We start from the raw sequence: 19,813 nt of genomic DNA, 5'->3' as shown, positions 1-19,813 counted from the left end.
GTTTAAAATATGGGTTTTTTTTGGAGGGGGGAATTGTTATTAGATTGTTGTTTTAATTTTATATATATATATATATATATTTGTTTCCGCTCCTCCACATGCGGCTGCTGGGGGACCTTGGGCCAGTCACACTTCTTTGAAGTCTCTCAGCCTCACTCACCTCACAGAGTGTTTGTTGTGGGGGAGGAAGGGAAAGGAGAATGATAGCCGCTTTGAGACTCCTTAAAGGGAGTGAAAGGTGGGATATCAAATCCAAATCCATATGTAGTGGTTTTATATTTTGATTTTTTTTTTTTGTGATCCGCCCTGTGAACCTCCGTGCATAGGGCGGTATATATGAATTCAATAATTAAACTAAAAACAAAATATATGAGCTCCGGTGCTTGCTGTCAACCTTTTGTTCGGAGTATCCTAGGCTGGGGATGCTAAAACCCTGACCTCCTTAATGGTCCGCTACTTCAGGCCGAATCAACTTCCCGGAAGTTGGGGACGGAAGCCGAGTCTTTGATGAGAAGTCCACGTGCCTCAAAGTTCCTCATTTTTGCCGGAAGTTCAGGTTGTGGGCTACTCTAGCCGTTCCGCGCCTCTATCGCTGTTGCCGCGATATCGCGCGGCTTTTCAAGATGGCGGCGACGCGGAGAGTATCCGAGGCGCTGTTTCTGTAGGGCCCTTTCTCTCGTTGGAGCGACCGGGCGCCGCTCTGCCGTCGAGGTTGGCGGGCTCCGGCCTCTTCCTTCGCGCCCCGTGGATCGACTGGGGTCAGGCGCGGATCTGGGCTGTCCGCCTCTCCCTGCTTGGAGCCACCGGCTTTGGCGCCAGGTAACCTGTTACCGTTTCCCGACATAGAAATCCTTTCATCTTCATGGGCACAAACAGTTGTTTATAGTACCACGAAGGTTGGAGCTTTGTGCAGAGCTGCGTCTCCTGATGGTCCGGTGTTAAAACCCTGGTCGGATCAAGGGCGAGCGTTTTTCAGTAAATGCCTGACTTTTAACAGAAAAGGGTTTTTTTTTAATGAAAATATATATATACTATATTACTGTTGTTGTTATTATTTATACTATATTATTATTATTATTATTAATTACTATTATAATGAGATGTACTTCTGTATGACTTGCAGAACTTCACTCGTGTGTTTAATACTGACGTTTATGCTGAATTATATATATTTTTCTCCTCCTGGTCTAGTTTTCATTCAGTGAAACAATAAAATAAACAAACTGTCAAAATGGGGCGAAGATCCACGTCATCCACCAAGAGTGGGAAGTTCATGAATCCCACAGATCAAGCTCGTAAGTGTACAGAATTTATTTTTTAAAAGTAAGGGGGAGGGTTTTAGGGGAGACGTATGGTTGAAAGCATGTAGCACAGTGTTAGAAACTAAGATAGGAAAACTAGGAGCCAAATCGCACCTTAAACCTAGGTTACGGGCGCAGCAATGGAATGTCTAGGGGCACTTTTTTAAATAACTAGAATACAAAGCTGAAAATGAACGAACTGCTGCTAAAATATTATGTTCATTTTTCACATGGTCTAGTCCTTCCCCTGCCCCCCCCCCCCAATATTCTTAAGAGGGTCTCTTCTCCAGTCTTCAGAGAGTAGCTGAAAGTGGGGAGGCAGAAAAAGGTCCTCCTTTCCTTCTGCCCTGCAGTTTTAATTTGAAATCTGAGGCGCTGTAATGCGCCCAGACCTCAGAAACTGCTCACACTAATTAAATTCCCTGTTGCAAAATGTGCCTATAACAATGGGAGTTTTGAACACTAATGTAGCCCGAGGTATAAGACCTAACACTGCAGGCTAAAAATGTTACAGTATACTGTGGGTTTAGCATTAAACAATGTCAGTGAAGGAATGTACAGGAATATAAAATAATGGGATGATGGTAATGTCAAGTGGAGATTTTTCTTCAGAAGATTGCTTTATATCAAGCTAATCAGTTGAAGGCATAATGTTGCTGCTTTATAAATCTTATATACAAATATTTATATTAAATTATTTGAAGAGCAGTCAGTATGACTTGCTTCACTGCAGTCTGTTAATTATAGGATTTCTCATAGTTAAATCTAAGTGCACTTCTGTGCAGCTTCAAGTCGGTCCATGTTTACTATGGCTATGTACACACTATAGCTTCAAAGCACCTTTGAAGCACAGTCTTTTCCTCAAAGAATTTTGAGTACTGCAGTTTATTAAGGGTCCCTGGGAATTATAGGTATGTGCAGTGTAAGCTATAGTGCTCTGAATTTTTTGAGGGAAAGAATTTGCTTCAAATGTGCTTTAAAGGTACTGTATAGTGTTTACACAGGCTGTGTTTGCAAGAGTCAGATTCCTTTCGGATGGTAGAACACTCAACTTCTTTTCCTTAAAGACAGTTTTGGGAAAAGGTGGAGTAAGTGTTCAGGGTTGGTCAGGCAACATTGTGTGTGCTTTTGTGAAGTATACAAGTAAAGCCTTATAGACTTAGATTCCTCCTTGGGCAGATGCTGATTGCATTTGCACATAGCAATAAACCAGATTTTCTATCCGGCTGTTGTTTGTTGTGAACAAGCAGCATTCTGGTGCATGTTGCCCAGTTCCTGCTTTACTCCTTCCCTGGCACAAGTACAGTACTTCTTAGGATTCAAAGTGTACTCTGAAGTACAATGAGTTCCGTGATAAGTGTGGTTTTGATTGCAGCCCAAAGCTTGCTAGTACTGGGTCTGAAATTGAGCATTTATATCTTTGCAGGCAAGGAGGCTCGAAAAAGGGAGCTTAAGAAGGTGAGAGATCGTTGCTTTACTAAAGGCTGGTGACCCTATACTTCTATCTGTTATGTTCCTAACGTAAAGCATACCTTGTTAATGTAGTACTTGCTAACTGATGAGCCCTTTCCTATTTAAAAATACAGTATTTTCCAAGTATTCATAAAGCTGGAGAAATAATGCATTTTTAATAGAATTGTGATAGTACTAATGTTATATATTTATAGTTTTCCTTGGTGGATGATTAGTCTTATTCTCATCTGTAAGTATAAATATCATGGCAGTGTTTGACCAAGTACTCAAGTGTCTTTAAACAGGAAGCCAGTAATATAAAACCCCACAGAACTAGAGACTGAGGATGGTAAAGGTTGATAGGGTATAAATGTGAAGGTGTGTTAACACACTGCCTTTAAAATTGGAATGTAAAATCAATTTTAACAGCTTAGAACCGTGTTGTGCAGACTTCAGTCTTGTGGGATCTGCTTTTTTAAAAAACTAGAAACTTATCCTCCAAGTAGAGCCGGGTGCAAGATATGTTATAGTGGGGGCAGCAGACTCTTAAAATTAAGGAACAGGGTGCCTCTAAGCACATGTTTGGTCCATAATTATTTTCCCAGTACCAGAATTGAGCTCACAGTCCTGTCATGCAAAAACCCACTCCTGGATCCCCCTATTTTTTGTATTGTATATGTTGCTTGGTTTGGCCGATACAGGAATCTTTCACTCTCTCTCATTTTCTGGTGAGTCCAGAACAAGAAGCAACGCATGATGGTGAGAGCAGCAGTGTTGAAGATGAAGGATCCCAAGCAAATAATCCGAGATATGGAAAAACTTGATGAAATGGGTAGGTTTGAATAAACCTTTTGGGGGGTTGGGGGAAACTTGAATGGAGAAACCAGATGGGGCCAAAGGCATCTGTGAAGCTGAAAGACTTAGGGGTAGGCAATATGGTACTCTCTATATGTTATACTAAAGCTCTCATTGTCCCTGACCACTGGTCATGTTGGCTTATGGGAGTTAATAGTTAAAAAATATCTGGAGGAGAAACACATTGGCTGATGTAACAAATATTATCAGATACCATGTTTGTTGTTGTGTTTTTTTGTTTTGTTTTTTTTGGAGTAAGGAGATCAAGGGCTGGGTACACTCAAGTGGCCCCGTCCCCGTGTCCTTTTTCTTTCTCTCTTTTAGAAGCCATCCTAGAAACATTGATTGGACCAGGCAAGCTGCCCTAGAAAGAGGGTTCATTGAATGGGGAGCCAGGCCCAGGAAGGCCTCCCCCCTCCTCCCTAGTCACTACTTGGGTTGCTGATCAGGCTGGGGCACCTGGGAACTAACAGAGTTATTTGAGCACCAGTAAGCTGTCTTCCCAAATATGTATTCTCTTTTAGTGGCACTTAGGAGGAAAGCTTTCTTCGGGGTTCTGTTTCTGAACATGGATGCCACAATGGCACATGTGTTATAAATGTGGTGTGGTGAGAGGAAGAGAAAACAATGACTTAATTCAGGCTTTGCTTGTAAATCTCTCTCCTTCCACATGGTGGTCTCAATCCTAATACTGGATCAGAGTTTAACCCAGTGCAGCAACCCCAGCTCAATGAGAAGGTGCTGAAGGACAAGCGTAAGAAATTGCGTGAGACCTTTGAGCGTATCCTGCGGCTCTATGAGAAGGAGAATCCAGACATCTACAAGGAGTTGCGCAAGCTAGAAGTGGAATATGAGCAGAAGAGATCTCAGCTCAGTCAGTACTTCGATGCTGTAAAGGTATCTGCCCTCATCAGATTTGAATGGCATTGATTTAAGGGTTCTTACTCCTGGCTTACTTAAGTGTAGACAGTGCAAAGCCAGTTGCTTGGTTCCTTCTAAGCCCTACTGCGCTTTTTTTTAAATTACAAGCACACCATGCATATGTCTGGTAACAAACAGTACATGCAAGCAGTGGTGTGTTGCATTTGAAAATCATCTATATAAAAACTGGCTTTTCTGAATCTCCTCCCTATGTAGTTTGGTGACCAGAAACCTTCACTTTTCCCTTCTCAGATTTCATTGGAATGGTTTAAATGACTATTTCATTAATTTGACTGGTCGTGTGATGTTCCTTCTAAATGGTTGCTTGCATTTATGAGTTGTCGGGAAACTAAATGTTATGCCACTGATTGCTTCATGTTGCTTTCTCATTTATAAAGCACCTAAAATTTGCTAAGTGCTATGCAAACCCCCCCCCCCAAACATTCCTGCCTGCAGGCTTACAATCAACTAGACATGGCTCAGAAGGGAAGTGAAAGCCCTCTTGGCTGATTATTAAAGCTAGTAGTTGTTGTTTTTTTAAATTTAAATGTGGTTTTCATTTATGCTAACTGCTTACAGTCTAAGTGACAGAATTCAAAACAAATGGGGAGGGGAGAGGAAGATAAGTAGGTTCCAGGCCTAAGTCTTTCATGAGGTTGTATCAGGCATAGGCAAACCCGGCCCTGCAGATGTTTTGGGACTACAACTCCCATCATCTCTAGCTAACAGGACCAGTGGTCAGGGATAATGGGGACTGTAGTCTCAAAACATCTGCAGGGCCGAGTTTGCCTATGCCTGGGATATACAATCAAGATACATAATGAGCAAGGGAGGAGAGGATCCAGGCGCCGGGTGATCCCAGTTGAGCTGATGGAGGGGCGCTTGTCTCACCTCTCTGTCACATACCCATTGTCACCTCCTGAAGATTAACCTAAGGGAATGTTTAAAAATCTCTTTCAGAATGCTCAGCATGTCGAAGTGGAGAGTATCCCCCTGCCAGATATGCCTCATGCCCCTTCCAACATCCTCATTCAGGACATCCCCCTGCCTGGAGCGCAGCCCCCCTCTATTCTCAAAAAGACATCAGCCTATGGGTAAGCAAGGAAATGCACTGGAAAAGGCCAAAGCTCTTTTAGGGGTTGGTCTGTGTGGATTACAATCTGATGCTGCTACTATGATTAATAGGCTTTTGTGAATCTGATGCTGCTACTATGATTAAATAGGCTTTTACTTGTGCATTTAGAGCTTTTAAAAGCCACATGCTATAATTTGTGAGCTGCTTTTTGTTCATGTGGTTTAATGGTGGTTCTTGAAGTGTAGCTTAAGGCACAAGACATGGACTGACATCATTTGGGCTGCATGCTAGTACAGAAAAGTGTTAAGTGTGGCTGTTGATTAAATCTGGGGCACATGCATATATTGAATTAAATTGGTGCTCAGCTTCTTGTCCTTGTTGTCAGCTGTTTTGTTGCTGGCTGAGAAGAAATACTAACTTCAGCCACTAGGGAGACAATTGGCATAATATTCACAGGGCATAAGGAAGTAGCCAGAAACTAGGGCAAAAGCTCAGCTGGTGCTGCAGTGGCATCCAACACTCTAGCTCAAACTGAAAAGCTTGTAAATCCTTAGCTTTAAAACTGTTCAAAACCTTGTTTCTAGACCTCCTGTCCGGCCTGTTTCTGTACTTCCACCCCCTGGGCTTGGTGTTCCTCGCTTACCTCCAGGCAGGAAGCCTCCAGGACCTCCACCAGGGCCGCCTCCACCTCAGGTCTTGCAGATGTACGGTCGGAAGGTTGGATTCACCTCAGAGATGGCCCCTCGGAGAAGAGAAGAGGAAGTGTCTTACAGTCCAGAGACAGGTAGTTATGTTCCTCATCCGCAAGTGCTACCTTTGAAGGTGACGCAGAAACTACAACTAATCCAGAATGCGGTAGCTAGACTGGTGACTGGGAGTGGCTGCCAAGACCACATAACACCGGTCTTGAAAGATCTATTTTGGCTCCCAGTACATTTCTGAGCACTATTCACAGTGTTGGTGCTGACCTTTAAAGCCCTAAACCGCCTCAGCCCAGTATACCTGAGGGAGCGTCTCCACCCCCATTGTTCAACACTGAGGTCTAGCTTCGAGGCCTTCTGACGGTTCCCTCACTATGAGAAGCGAGGTTATCGGGAACCAGGCAGAGGGCCTTCTCGGTAGTGGTGGCCGCCCTGTGGAACACCCTCCCATTAGATGTCAAGGAAATAAACAACTATCTGACTTTTAGAAGACATCTGAAGACAGCCCTGTTTAGGGAAGTTTTTAATGTTTGATGTTTTATCGTGTTTTTAATATTCTGTTGGGAGCTGCCCCGAGTGGCTGGGGAAACCCACCAGATGGGTGGGGTATAAGTAATAAATTATTATATTATATTATTATTATTATTATTATTACCATTGTATTTGAGGATGGGGGCTGGGGTTTCATATTCTTCTGTACACAGGCAGTTGTGCTTTGTGGAAAAGTTGGGGAAATCTTCTGACAGTTTCCTATGTTGTTCATTCTCCCCTGTACTTTTAAAAGATGTAAAACTAGATTTAGTTTTGAGGACACAGATCTGTAAGGAGAAGAAAAGACACATTGCCAATTTTGAAGGAGGCCTAAAAGATGGATGGCAAATAAATAGAAAGGAAAGCCATGTAAGACATTCCCATGTTTTGAGCATGGAAGAAGCATTTGAAATATCTGGTATGCATATGTATTCTCGTGTATATGCTTTTAAGAAGCTACTAGTTCCCAAGAAATACATTAGGCTTGCTATTTAGAACTCCCCCCCCTTCCCCCAAATCTCAGATTTATGTGAACGCTTTTTGGATATGACTGCTATGATACTTTGCGTGCTACAGTTAAACATAGTTAATGGAACACTCCCCTAGCATGAGTGATAAACAATGATCCCTTGCTGAGCAATATGTCTGAATCAGCAGTTGTGGTTTTGTTCCAAGCCACATTGTTAAACCAAGGTTTGTTCTTGGCATACCAACAGTGGCTTGTTTGGATGTAATGGTAAGCCAGAGATTGTATTTTGTTGATCATGCCAAGGAAGGAGTGAAGGAGAAGCAGTTTGTATGTTCCAGGTAAACCATTAACTATGGTGTACAATGATGTTCAAATGTCACCACTAAATAAATATTGTCACTGTTAACCTACTTTGTTATTTATTTATTTTTTGCTTTGTTCGGGAACAGTTTTATATAAATTATCATCAGCTATGCTCATTTGTAGACACTTTGCTGTACACCTGTGGGTTTATAGAAGAAACCAGCCATCCAGAAATCAAAGTGGGCAGGTGATGCAGGTATTCTGATATTTCATAATGATTCTTCTTGGCTGTGAAGTTTGCAGGAGACTATTGGACCTGAACTGTTGATTCTCCTCTTCACCTCCCTACCCCATCGTATTGTAAGGGAAAGCTTTTACAGTATCAAAACAAGCTGAACGTTGCTTTTCTTGGTGGCTTCATGTTTGAACTACTCAGGTCCACGAGGGCAGGATGATGAAGCTTCCAGTACCAGTGAAGATGAGGGTTATCCCGAGGACATGGATCAGGACAAACACGATGACACTACTGATGACAGCGACAGTGACAGAAGTGATGCAGACAGTGAAGGGGAAGAGTTCATGCATCACGATGACACGGCTGAGAGGGAGGGTGGTGAAGACAAGAAATTGGGTAAGCTCAGGAGAATGGATTTGAAATAGTTATGCTTTCATAGTGTTTGAGTAGGTGAGAGCAAGCATGAATGCTTTACCAACATCTGAATTATTGTTCTAAGCTCTTTCATAGGATGCTTTCCAGCATTATTTTGTAGAGTGGTACAAGCAATCTCTTGAGTTCTTTCTTTATAAACATACTGTTCTTGACTAGTCTGATACGTATCCCACCTGATGTATATACTGGCTGCATCAAAGGGGGAGTTAATACAGCAAAGTCTGCTCTGCTGGGACCAACCGTGGGTTGGCTCCTCCTCCTCTTAGAACTGTTTCCCTTAATGGCTGTCCATCTGGTTATTGTAACAATTGCATAACTTGATTTAAGAATTTGTGGCTGAATCTGCTGTTTTGCTCTTCCCCCTCTTACCATTTTTTGTGTGTGTCATGCATATTAACATTGTAAGCTTGTGGAAGGGTACTGTGTGGGCATTAACTTTGTGCAGTGCCTAGACCAGCCTGGCACCATCCTGTTGCTTTAGAGTACGACTCCCATCAGCTGTAGCCAGCAGAACCCTGGGATCCAGCAACATCTGGAGGAAACCCGCTTAGAGGAACAATAAACAGGGACATTGAGGCACTTTATAAATAGTAGCTAATAATAATGTTGGGTCATTTGGTTGTTAGAAAAGATAAATGGCTTTGTACAACATAAAATCTAGCAGATAATGTGCTCACCTGTAAGAGTCACTTGAAGCCTTGAAAATACATAGCTACTTAAATTTCTGAATTGCAGCATGGTAGAGCCTGGATTTTTAAAGCACTCCAGACATTAAAACTGAGAGGAGATGACTGATGAATTCCTAATCCTCCATCAATTTACTTCTGCAGGCCATAGTGTACGGTTTGCTGAGATACCTGGAAAATCACGCAAGAAGAAGAAAAACATGAAAGAGCTCACGCCACTTCAGGCCATGATGCTGCGAATGGCTGGTAAGAAAGCCTGAATTTTTCTCAGCTTTATTTCCCACCCCCCCAACCTTCTTCATTTTAGTTGCAAGCTATGGAAGTCTGTTTACCCAGAGAAATTAACTCACAAATAGTTTATTAAGCAAGGATTTGCATTAAAAATCTATCTAGAAAGTGCCTTATGAATAGAAGCTAGGATATGGGACCATTTAGCACATCAGCTGACTGATACAGCAGTGAATTTGACCTCATAATTCGCATGTGTGGTTGTCTTCCAAATTCCTGAGTCCCCAACCCCTGATTAAATTAATATGAAGACGGAAGGCAGGGACTGGTTTAAAGGATGCTTTCATAGCTTTCTCAGACTGGTCATGGTGAAACTGGTATGTTGCTGGGATTTTCAGACACTGTGGGATGAAGGAACCCCATAAGCGGCTGCCCACAAAATATTAACGCAGGACTTTTGCAGAAGAGTGTTAAATAGACCTTCAAACCTTGAAGATACACTGAGGAATCCCTAAGCCAATTCTATCTAGCTTTTTGAAACTTAGCGAGAAAATGAATTCCTTGACACCACAGGGCAGCGGGGCACCTTTAATGATGGGTAGGTGTGCCATGGATGGGGGAAGCACTGTGCAACCATCTCCATGCTTCAGAAGAAAGAAAGTGGGTGTAAGAAAAATTCTGAACCCTGCGCTCCTACTCTGGATTAGGTCCCATGCCACTTGCTGGAATTTATTTCCGATCTATGCAAGGCTGGGGCACGGCTGCTAATCTTCCAACCCCATTCAACAGGAGGGATGCAGGAACGAGGCAATGGGCTTGGAACATCCTGGAGGAAATTTGGGCCTTGCCATAGCCGCCCTGTGGAGATACTTGTAGCATTCAATAGCAGTTTCTTAATTTCTGATAGAATATTTTTCCTGGGCCTTCAAATCCTTCTTTTCTAATGTTGGCCTGTGGTCTATATTGCCTTTTAAAGTCCCAGAATCTGTTTTAAAGATCAAGCCTGCATTATTTCTCTTCAGGCCAGGAAATTCCTGAGGGAGGCAAAGAGATAGAAGAGTATTCTGAAGAGGAAGATGATGATGACGATGATGACTCTGAGGCTGAAGATACACCACAGCAGCAAAGCGCGGAAGAGGCCCATGCTGAGACAGCATCATCGGCAGCCTCTCAAGCATCCCAGCCACAGCAGCAGCCACCACCTCAGCCTGTTCCTCCGACTCAGATGCAAGCGCCTCCCATGCCTGGGCCACCCCCTCTTGGGCCACCTCCTGCACCACCCTTGAGGCCTCCAGGGCCACCTACTGGCCTCCCTCCTGGTCCTCCTCCAGGTGAGCACCTGATGAAATTTAAGAAATCCAGGCTTCTCTTTGCTTTGGGCTCCCAGCTTGCAAATCCCGAAAACAGGCAGTTGTCTTACTCAGCTAGCATACTGGTGGAGGCTTCCCACTCCAACGTCACATGAATGTTGCACTTCAAACACTTGTCTTTCTCATCAGGCAGATACTCAGTTTTTGTTTAAGCAGTCTCTTGCAGCCGTGGCAACAAAAGGAGGGGTGGGGGGAGGCAGCTACCCAGTGGGTGGATGACTGTTTTTGTACATCTCTGGCACTTTGTAAATGATTTGACGTGATTCAGAAGGAAAAAGCAATGTATTTTGATAAAAAAGTGGTCACCATTACCATGGGCTGTGTTGGAGTGTTTGTGTAAAAAAGCAAGGTAGTCTTAAAACCTCTCTTTCTCATCTCTTTGGCACAACAACAGGTAAATGGTAATGAGGAATTGCCATGTTAACCCATAAACTAAACTGTCTTTGTGCAAATGCTTTCACAGGGGCTCCTCCGTTTCTTAGGCCACCTGGGTTGCCTGGAATGCGTGGCCCTTTACCACGACTGTTGCCTCCCGGACCTCCCCCTGGCCGCCCCCCTGGCCCTCCACCTGGTCCACCGCCAGGTCTGCCTCCTGGCCCTCCTCCAAGAGGACCCCCACCTCGCCTACCACCTCCAGCCCCTCCAGGTAATACTACAGTTTACTCACAGGAGCTCTTTTATTCACTGTTATGGATAAACAAAATTAGTCTAGTGGTGTATGCTTTCATCTTAAGGTTTTTTAATGTAGTAAGAGTTATGTACTGCTTAATAAAAATCATAATTTATAAGTGGTCAACTACAAGCTGTTGTTGAATCCTAAGATTAGAGGGTGATATTTTCCTGTCCTTTTTGTTCCAGCACAGTGAAATGCTCTAGGTTTTATGAATCGTTGGTACACCTGTTGGAATTTGATGATTTAAAATGTGTGTCCCATGTAATTTTGCAAATATAATGACCTTAAATTAAGGGGAGGCAAAAGGAACTTGAGCTGATGCTGGTATTGGTTCCTTCTGAGCAAAGAGTAGCAGGCTAACTTTTATCTCTTCCTCCAGGCATCCCCCCTCCTCGTCCAGGCATGTTGCGCCCTCCTTTGGTGCCCCCACCTGGGTTATTTCCCCCAGCTCCCATTCCCAATCCTGGGGTGCTGAGTGCTCCGCCCAGCTTGATCCAGCGTCCCAAGGCGGATGACACCAGTGCAGCCACCATTGAGAAGAAAGCCACAGCGACGATCAGCGCCAAGCCACAGATCACCAACCCCAAGGCTGAGATCACCCGCTTCGTGCCCACGGCCTTGCGAGTTCGCCGAGAAAACAAAGGGACAGCTGCCACCACCCAGAGAAAACCTGATGATGAGCCTTCTGTTCAGATAACCAAAGCAACTCCTAAGGCTGGCTCTTCTGCTCCCATTTCTGTGCAGACAAAAGATGATGTCTATGAAGCTTTCATGAAGGAAATGGAGGGGCTACTGTGACAATCTGTTCCCAGTTAACCTGTATATTCTCTGCGATTATGAGATCAGACTACTGTCTTAGGGGCAGAGGTTCCATGTTATAGTGGCATCCAGTTGAAGAGCTCCTTCATTTGTGACAATAGTCCCCCATCCCTATTAACTTGTGATCACATTTGGGAGAACGACCACTGTAGAGAGTGGAAAAGGGGTGCAATTACTCTACTCACTTTTTAATGAAAGACTTGGTTGTGTCTGTGTGCTCATGGAAAATCCTGTTGTCTCATTTTTTTATTTTTGTTAAAGGGAGGAATTACTTGAGGAACCAGAACACACTGTTAAAGCATTTCTTCCACATGTACCGATCAAGTTTTTATGTTTTGTTTTGGTGGCTTTCTGTAAATATTTTGTAATGCTGTTTTTAGCTGGGTGAGAAAAATGGGTTTACACATTGTTGTAAGGTGGGCAGGTTACTGTTTGCATATATGGCATGCAAACATTTTGCACCCTGTGTATCCTGCACTCACTACTGTGGCTTCTTGCTAACAGGAGCAATCATTGTCTTATTGAAAGAGAATAAATATTTGATGTAATACACCACTGTCTGACTAGTTATCTGCACTATTTTGGGTTTAGGAAGGAAAAGAAGTAGCCTGAGGACCTGACAAACAGCACCTATGGAAGGTAGCTAATGATGCTTTAGACTTAAGAGAACATCCCTAATATCTGAAGAATCCATAAAAGGGAGAATAGCTGTTCATTCCATTTGGGAAACATGATACAGTTGTATATCTAAAAAGTATCTCTTGCCCACATTAAAAATGAACCTGAAAGGAACCCAGGCTCCATTCATAGATCACAGAGATGGCATATACATACAGACTGACAATTAAAGAACATTAGTTAATGTAATATGAATATCTACTTTAACTGGATAGAAGTGTATGTATAATCATCACCTGATGAAGTGAGTTGTGTGTAAAAGCTGAAGGGGGAATGTAACATTTGGTGTAACAAACCAGAAATGGATGTTGGGGGAAGTCAACAGGGAGGAGGGAAACTAGAAAATTAATGTTTAGTAATGATATTGAATATTAAATTATACAAATAAAATAAAAAATAAAAGCTGAAAGGGGGTGGAGAGATGGATGCACCAAGCCTCTTCCATAGACAACTGGAGTGAAATGTGAAATCCTGTGTCTTCTGTCCAGTATCAGTCCGAGAACGTTGGAACAGCACCTTAATCCAAGGCAAAATGCATTGTCATTCACATATGTATGCCCACTGCTAGTACTATGCTTGCCATAGAATTGCCATGGTTCACTTGGTTTTGCACCATCTAGAGGTGGACCACCTCACATCACAATAATGTGAAATACAAAATACCTAACAATTGCTTGTGTGGAGTTCAGGCATACAGGCCCCATGCCCAGTCTGACATCTGTTATAAAAGGGTTGCAGAGCTGGCAGCCAATGACAGGTTGTATTCCGCTAACTAGATGGATTTATTATACAGCAGAGAGCAGGTGGGGTGTTCTATAAAATGAGGGGGAGAGCCATGTACACCACCTTAAACGCATTGGAGGAAAGCGAAGCATAAACAGCTTCAAAAGCAGAGCAAGGATTTCAGATGGGTACCCCCCCCCAAAACGTTGCCGGGCAGAGGGAGAACAGGGTAGGTGTATACGTAATACAAATACATTGGCACTGGCATGAGTATTTTGGAAATCGGATGATTCAAACTTTCGCCAGGAGGAAATATTTCTGCAGATGTAAAGAACAGGAAGATCGCAAGTCCTGGTAGAGGATAGGAGCATGGTCATTGGTTATGGATGACGGCAGAGTAAAGTCAAAACAGCATCTGGGGGCCCAGGTTCTCTACCCCCGTTTTAAGCTCCTACCCAATTAAAAACCGCAAGTGAAGCACGAGGGCACCTTAAGGTAAGCCCTTCGCTCCTCGACCAGTCAAGAATTGGGTTGTGAAAATGCAAACTAGTTCCTTCCCGTTCCCAAAATGGCGCTTCATAAAGCAGAAACGGGGACACTTATGTATACAGGAAGTGATCTGAAATCCTCGCATGGCAGTGCAGAGGCACTTTGTACTAACTCACAAATTGGGGTAGGGGGAAGGGAATCTCAAGCTCTTCTCGGGATGCGGTGTAGTGGCTCTGAAAAGAGCCTTTGGGTTGTTGGTGAAGCTGGGCGAGGGCGAGGAGCGGCTAAGCCCTCTCTCCGCGGATGCGCCGCGCCAGCTGGATGTCCTTGGGCATGATGGTCACCCTCTTGGCGTGGATGGCGCACAGGTTGGTGTCCTCGAAGAGCCCCACCAGGTACGCCTCGCTCGCCTCCTGCAGCGCCATCACGGCCGAGCTCTGGAAGCGCAGGTCCGTCTTGAAGTCCTGCGCGATCTCGCGCACCAGGCGCTGGAAAGGCAGCTTGCGGATCAGCAGCTCCGTCGACTTCTGGTAGCGGCGGATCTCGCGCAGCGCCACGGTGCCCGGCCGGTAGCGGTGAGGCTTCTTCACGCCGCCCGTGGCCGGCGCGCTCTTGCGAGCCGCTTTGGTGGCCAGCTGCTTGCGAGGCGCCTTGCCGCCCGTCGACTTGCGAGCCGTCTGCTTCGTCCGAGCCATCTTTGGGGCGCGTTTGCACTCACGAAGACACCGCGAGCAGCCCTCAACCAGCCGCAACTGCAACTCCGAATAAAGGAGCGAGGCGATCGCGACCCTTTATTTATAGTGCTCTCGTGTCTCTGTCCCCATTGGCTGACATCAGTGGAGCAGATTCTCATTGGACAGCTTCTCCATTCGAAAACTCCCGCTTTGGTTTGTGTCACCTACGGACCGCCTCCTAGCAGCTCTATAGATAATTTTTTTCAGCGGCGAGTTTCCCCCGAATATTTACCCTCTAAAATCAAGCAGATTCTGCCTTTTCTGTTCAGTGTTGTTCAGTACCAGCCGACAGGCTCTTTGCTTGTATAAACTCTCTCTCACTAGAAGCTCCTTTGCTAAGCTTGCCTAAATCTTTTATATAAGATCTTCTTGTTTGAGAACATTTTGGACTGTCTCTTCATTTTAACGTTTTTCAGCGATTAGTGATATTGACAGGAAAAGACAAACATTTACTGTTTAGGGTTGAACCTCCCCTTCCCGATTTCTCATAGTTTACAGCGCACTTTTCTTGGGTTTTTTTTATTATTATCCCAAAGTGCGTGAACTTCAGCTCGTGAGGTTGGAGCCTTTAACATCCTTGGGTGTAAATTCCGTTTAACTCAGAGGGAGCTATTTCCTTGTAGCTATTTCCAGTAATTTCTATGGGAGAGCACGTCAAAGTCCAGGCGAAGGGGGGGGTCCCATTGATTCCAATTCAAATATACTGTACTTAGCTGTGGCCGCATCTAGGAAATAAGGCTCACATTAGTTAATGGGACTTGTTCCCAAGTTAGTTTGTTTAGAGATGCAGCCTTAACAAGGGGAATCGTATTTTTCACAAACGGTCACCTGTGGAGTTGTCTATTTACACTAACTGTGACCCACGAGAAGCATTTATATATATACATATATAGGATTTTGACGCCAAGTAACTTCGAAATACACTCCTTTGAAAGCAAGATGGCTTTTATCTCAGAATGTGCTGTAAGACTGAGGAGTGAACCTGCCCTTTTCACTTTGAGACTAAGGACCACCTGGAGTCTAATCGTTGTTTTCCAGGGGTTTGTTCTGAAAAAAACATAGATGGATTTTAATTATTTATTCAAATTCCTATAACATTCTTAAGGTATCTAAATCAGTCTGCATAAAATAGAGCTGCCGTGAAGTCCAACAGTCAGTCACATACCTTGTGGGTTGTAATTTAAATTCTGCATTAAACTCTTGAATAGTGTTTGTGTGTGTGATCATACACTATCAATATAGTATTGGCTTTGAATGTACCTAAATAATACAATATTTAGCACCTTTTCTATAGCGCAGGCGAGCTGGTAAGGGCTTGGCCGATTAGCAATGGTGAATCTATTTTGTGTAGTCTTGTGTTACCTCCGTTTACTTGAAGTCCACCTGCAACGAGGAGACTAGCTTAAAAAACTCACACCACGTCCTGCGACAGACTTTACTGTCTGAAGATGTGACCCGCACAGTTTTTCGGGTGTTTTGGGGGCTTACATTGCTTTAATTTACAAAGAAAAACAAAAGTTTCGCTCTTGGGAGGTCTCCCCAGCTCCTGCAGCCGAGCCTTAAGAGCCCTTTTCCAAACGTTGCCTTTACTTTTGCGCTTTCAAAAAAGCAACGAATGCGAAGCACCCTTCCCTCTTCGCCCCGGTTGAGATATTTGATTATTTGGTGGTCGGTATGGTGTAAAAATCGCACTTTATTAACTCGAAAGAAACACAAACTGGGCGCTCGAAAGAGTTCCTGTCTGCCTGGCAGAGGGGCGGGCCCTGCAGCGGACCAATCGCGAGGCAGCTCCTCTCTATAAATAAACAGCGGCTGACCTACTTGAGCTCACTTTTCTTCTGTCGGGAATCTTTTTTGTGTGTGTGTCGCGCATCTCTCTCTCCTCGCCATCATGTCCGAAACGGCGCCCGCGGTTGCCGTCAGCGCTGCTGCTCCTGTCGTGGCCTCCAAGGCTCCTGCCAAGAAGGCGAAGAAGGCTAGTGGCGGCGCCAAGGCGCGCAAGGCTTCGGGCCCCAGCGTCACCGAGCTGATCACCAAGGCGGTGGCGGCGTCCAAGGAGCGCAAAGGGGTGTCTCTGGCGGCGCTGAAGAAGTCCCTGGCGGCCGGAGGCTACGACGTGGAGAAGAACAACAGCCGCATCAAGCTGGGCCTGAAGAGCCTGGTGAACAAAGGCACCCTGGTGCACACCAAGGGCATCGGCGCCTCGGGGTCCTTCAAGATCGGCAAGAAGGCCGGCGAGGGCAAGGAGAAGGCGCCCAAGAAGAAGGCGGCTGCCGTCAAAGCCAAGAAGCCCGCCGCCAAGAAAGCCGCGGCCGGCGGCGTCAAGAAGCCCAAGAAAGCCGCGGCGGCCAAGAAAAGCCCTAAGAAGCCCAAGAAGCCGGCGGCTAAGAAGGCGGCCAAGAGCCCCAAGAAAGCGGCCAAGCCCGTCAAGCCCAAGAGGGTCGCCAAGAGCCCGGCCAAAGCCAAGGCGGTGAAGCCCAAGACGGCCAAGCCGAAGGCAGCCAAGCCCAAAGCGGCCAAGGCTAAGAAGGCGGCGCCCAAGAAGAAGTAGATGTGCCCCGCGCGCTGCTAAAAAACCCCAACGGCTCTTTTAAGAGCCACCCACCTCCTCCTAAAAAGAGCTTGTCACAAATGTACATACACTCTTGCAATATATAGATACATACACATACACACGCCTGCCACAGTATATCTTGCACATGTTTGGTCAGAATTTCAGTCACTGCTCCTGGGACCGCGCAGAATTATTAGCCTGAATTTCTAGAAATGGGGACATTAGATCGGCCTCTTTAGCGGGATACTAACTTGCTCTGGTTTGGTTGGTGCGCCAGTCTGGAATCCTGTAGCTTCTTGAGTAGAGTGGATCTAGTTAGGCGGGCACGGAAGTGAAAGAAGGGGAGGGAGACGCTTTTATCCCAGAAAAGTTAATTTCTAAAAAGTTATTTTTAAAAACTAGAACTTTGAGCCCATGAATAAAATCAGCTTGAAAGTATTGTTGCGGAAAGATGGGGGAGAAGCCGCGCTACTTGATTATCCAACTTACAGGTGTGCTTTTTGGGGGGGGGGTGTATTTGTGTGAATTAATCCTTCGGTGAGAATTTTTACAACTTTTATGCTGCACTCATGCATAGTTAGGAGCACACGGTGTCGCTAGTAGGATTTATTTCTGCGCCAAAATACATAGAACTGGGTTTCGGTTTTCCTGAAAGTAAGTCCCATTTAAACATAAAGCAGTTTAATTCTGAGTCAATATGTTTAGGACTCGGATTTACAAAGTATTAAAACAGCCCGGTGCTTGTGGGAAACCGCTGTCAAAAACTAAGAAACATTGTACCACGTGTCCAGGGTTAGATTGTCTCGGTTGTCAAAATTTGCTGGCTAGTTCTTAAAGGGTCCTACGATTCACGGCAATTAACTACTAGATGAAGCACCTTCACACTGTCAGTCAATGCCAGCTTCTGCTCAGTCCCGTTGAATTCGGTGTATTTACTTTAAAGAATTTAAGACAATTTAGAAGGGGGCGACTTTCAAACTTTTAAAATAGTTTTTTGTGACTGAACGATCGCTTATGCCATGTCGAACGGCAGGTCTTTCATTTTCCCGTCAAAGTCGGTGTGAGTTGTGATTGGCTGAAACCGAGATATTGCTTCAAAACCAGCCAATGGACACTCGGCATCTGGCTGACCAATCATGAACGAAAAGCGAACGCTTGTAACTCTTTGCGATTTCTCAGCCAATAGGAAATGAAGAATACAATTCTTTCATTTGCATATCGCCAATATAAAAAACAGCAGCGCTCGTGAGCCCGAGGTGACTGGAGAGCGCATGAAAACGCAGAGATGCCGGAGCCAGCGAAGTCAGTGCCGGCTTCCAAAAAGGGATCCAAGAAAGCTGTGACGAAGACTCATAAGAAAGGCGATAAGAAGCGGAAGAAAGTTAGGAAAGAGAGTTATTCTATCTATGTCTACAAAGTTCTGAAGCAAGTTCATCCGGACACTGGCATTTCATCCAAAGCCATGAGCATCATGAACTCCTTCGTGAATGATGTTTTTGAGCGCATCGCTGGGGAAGCCACCCGCTTAGCGCACTATAACAAGCGCTCCACTGTCACCTCGAGAGAGATTCAAACGGCTGTCCGGCTCTTGCTGCCCGGGGAGCTGGCTAAACACGCTGTCTCCGAGGGCACGAAGGCTGTCACCAAGTATACCAGCTCCAAGTAAATTACCGTCACTCACTGCAACCTAACGGCTCTTTTAAGAGCCACCTATTTTTTTCATTAAGAGAGCTTTACGACACTTCTAACCCCTACTAAAAGTTTAATGCAGTTTAGTAATCTGCAGTTTTATAAGAGTAGATTAATAAATGAGCAAATTAAGTTAAATTTGGATATGCAGAAGATATTACAGTTAAATTTAAGGAGCCGCAGAATGGCGGAAGGAAGTTTTGAAATGCTTAAAAAATTGTGAAGTTGGTGAAATGTATAAATCTGAAAGCATATATATATATATATATATATATATATAGTTTAATGCAGTTTAAATATAAACCATCTCCCCTACTATATGCAGTAGTTAAAAGCTAAATGATCAACAAACAAATGATCGAACAAAGCAGATACCCTAGAGCTCCTTTCATATGATTCTCCTGCGGTGAATAAATTTTACTTCGTTGTGTCCCAGATGAAATCTTAGTTTTATATGCACAGAAAGAATGACTGATAGTTGCAGAAAACCGAATTGGGAATCAGTTTTCTAATAATAACAGTTGGGTAATTTGAATTACCCGCGCTTTGCAGTTATTGGTGAGCTGTAGCCAGCTCCTATATACGGTTTGTAGACGTGCGGTTGAACAACAAAAGTGGCCAGTGCTTCGAAGTTCCTAATGATTAGTATGCATGCAATCTCCAAGTTATTTTTTTAGAATTCACTTATTAAATGTTCGTGAAATGGGTAGGATTACTGGAAGTGCAGAACACCTTCGGAAAATACAGTCCCGAATGAGGATATCTTATTACATAAACAGGGTTACATACAGGCGCACACAAACAGTTCCTAAGCGATGTGGCTTTTGTGAGGCAGCTGAATAAACATGGACACGTATTTTCTACTTTTAATAATATTAAAAGGGTGATTTAT

General features: G+C 44.4%; 2 protein-coding genes and 2 pseudogenes across 4 annotated transcripts; 3 read left to right on the top strand and 1 right to left on the bottom strand.

Annotated features, from left to right (window-relative positions):
* Window positions 1–587: 587 nt before the first annotated feature.
* Window positions 588–12,606, top strand: WBP11 (WW domain binding protein 11). The gene is made up of 12 exons (XM_080971244.1): window positions 588–819; window positions 1,192–1,295; window positions 2,728–2,759; window positions 3,492–3,585; window positions 4,309–4,505; window positions 5,490–5,623; window positions 6,189–6,388; window positions 8,045–8,239; window positions 9,109–9,210; window positions 10,215–10,523; window positions 11,026–11,208; window positions 11,615–12,606. Exons 2-12 carry the CDS (start codon window positions 1,232–1,234, stop codon window positions 12,031–12,033), a joined length of 1,929 nt encoding a protein of 642 aa, XP_080827370.1. The 5' UTR covers window positions 588–819; window positions 1,192–1,231; the 3' UTR covers window positions 12,034–12,606.
* An 884-nt stretch (window positions 12,607–13,490) lies between these two features.
* Window positions 13,491–15,166, bottom strand: LOC308457448 (histone H3.2). The gene has a single exon (XM_080971293.1). The coding sequence runs from the start codon at window positions 14,637–14,639 to the stop codon at window positions 14,229–14,231; it is 411 nt and encodes a 136-aa protein (XP_080827419.1). The 5' UTR covers window positions 14,640–15,166; the 3' UTR covers window positions 13,491–14,228.
* A 569-nt stretch (window positions 15,167–15,735) lies between these two features.
* LOC308457442 (histone H1.5 pseudogene) lies at window positions 15,736–17,240 on the top strand (annotated as a pseudogene). The gene has a single exon. The product of its transcript is annotated as a histone H1.5 pseudogene (transcript).
* A 1,246-nt stretch (window positions 17,241–18,486) lies between these two features.
* Window positions 18,487–19,131, top strand: LOC308457449 (histone H2B 7 pseudogene; annotated as a pseudogene). The gene has a single exon. The product of its transcript is annotated as a histone H2B 7 pseudogene (transcript).
* Window positions 19,132–19,813: the final 682 nt, after the last annotated feature.

This window comes from Podarcis pityusensis (genome assembly GCF_964106645.2).
Source record: "Podarcis pityusensis genome assembly, chromosome: 10".
NCBI classification, from domain to species: domain Eukaryota; kingdom Metazoa; phylum Chordata; class Lepidosauria; order Squamata; family Lacertidae; genus Podarcis; species Podarcis pityusensis.
This window is presented reverse-complemented; position numbering and strand designations above follow the sequence as displayed.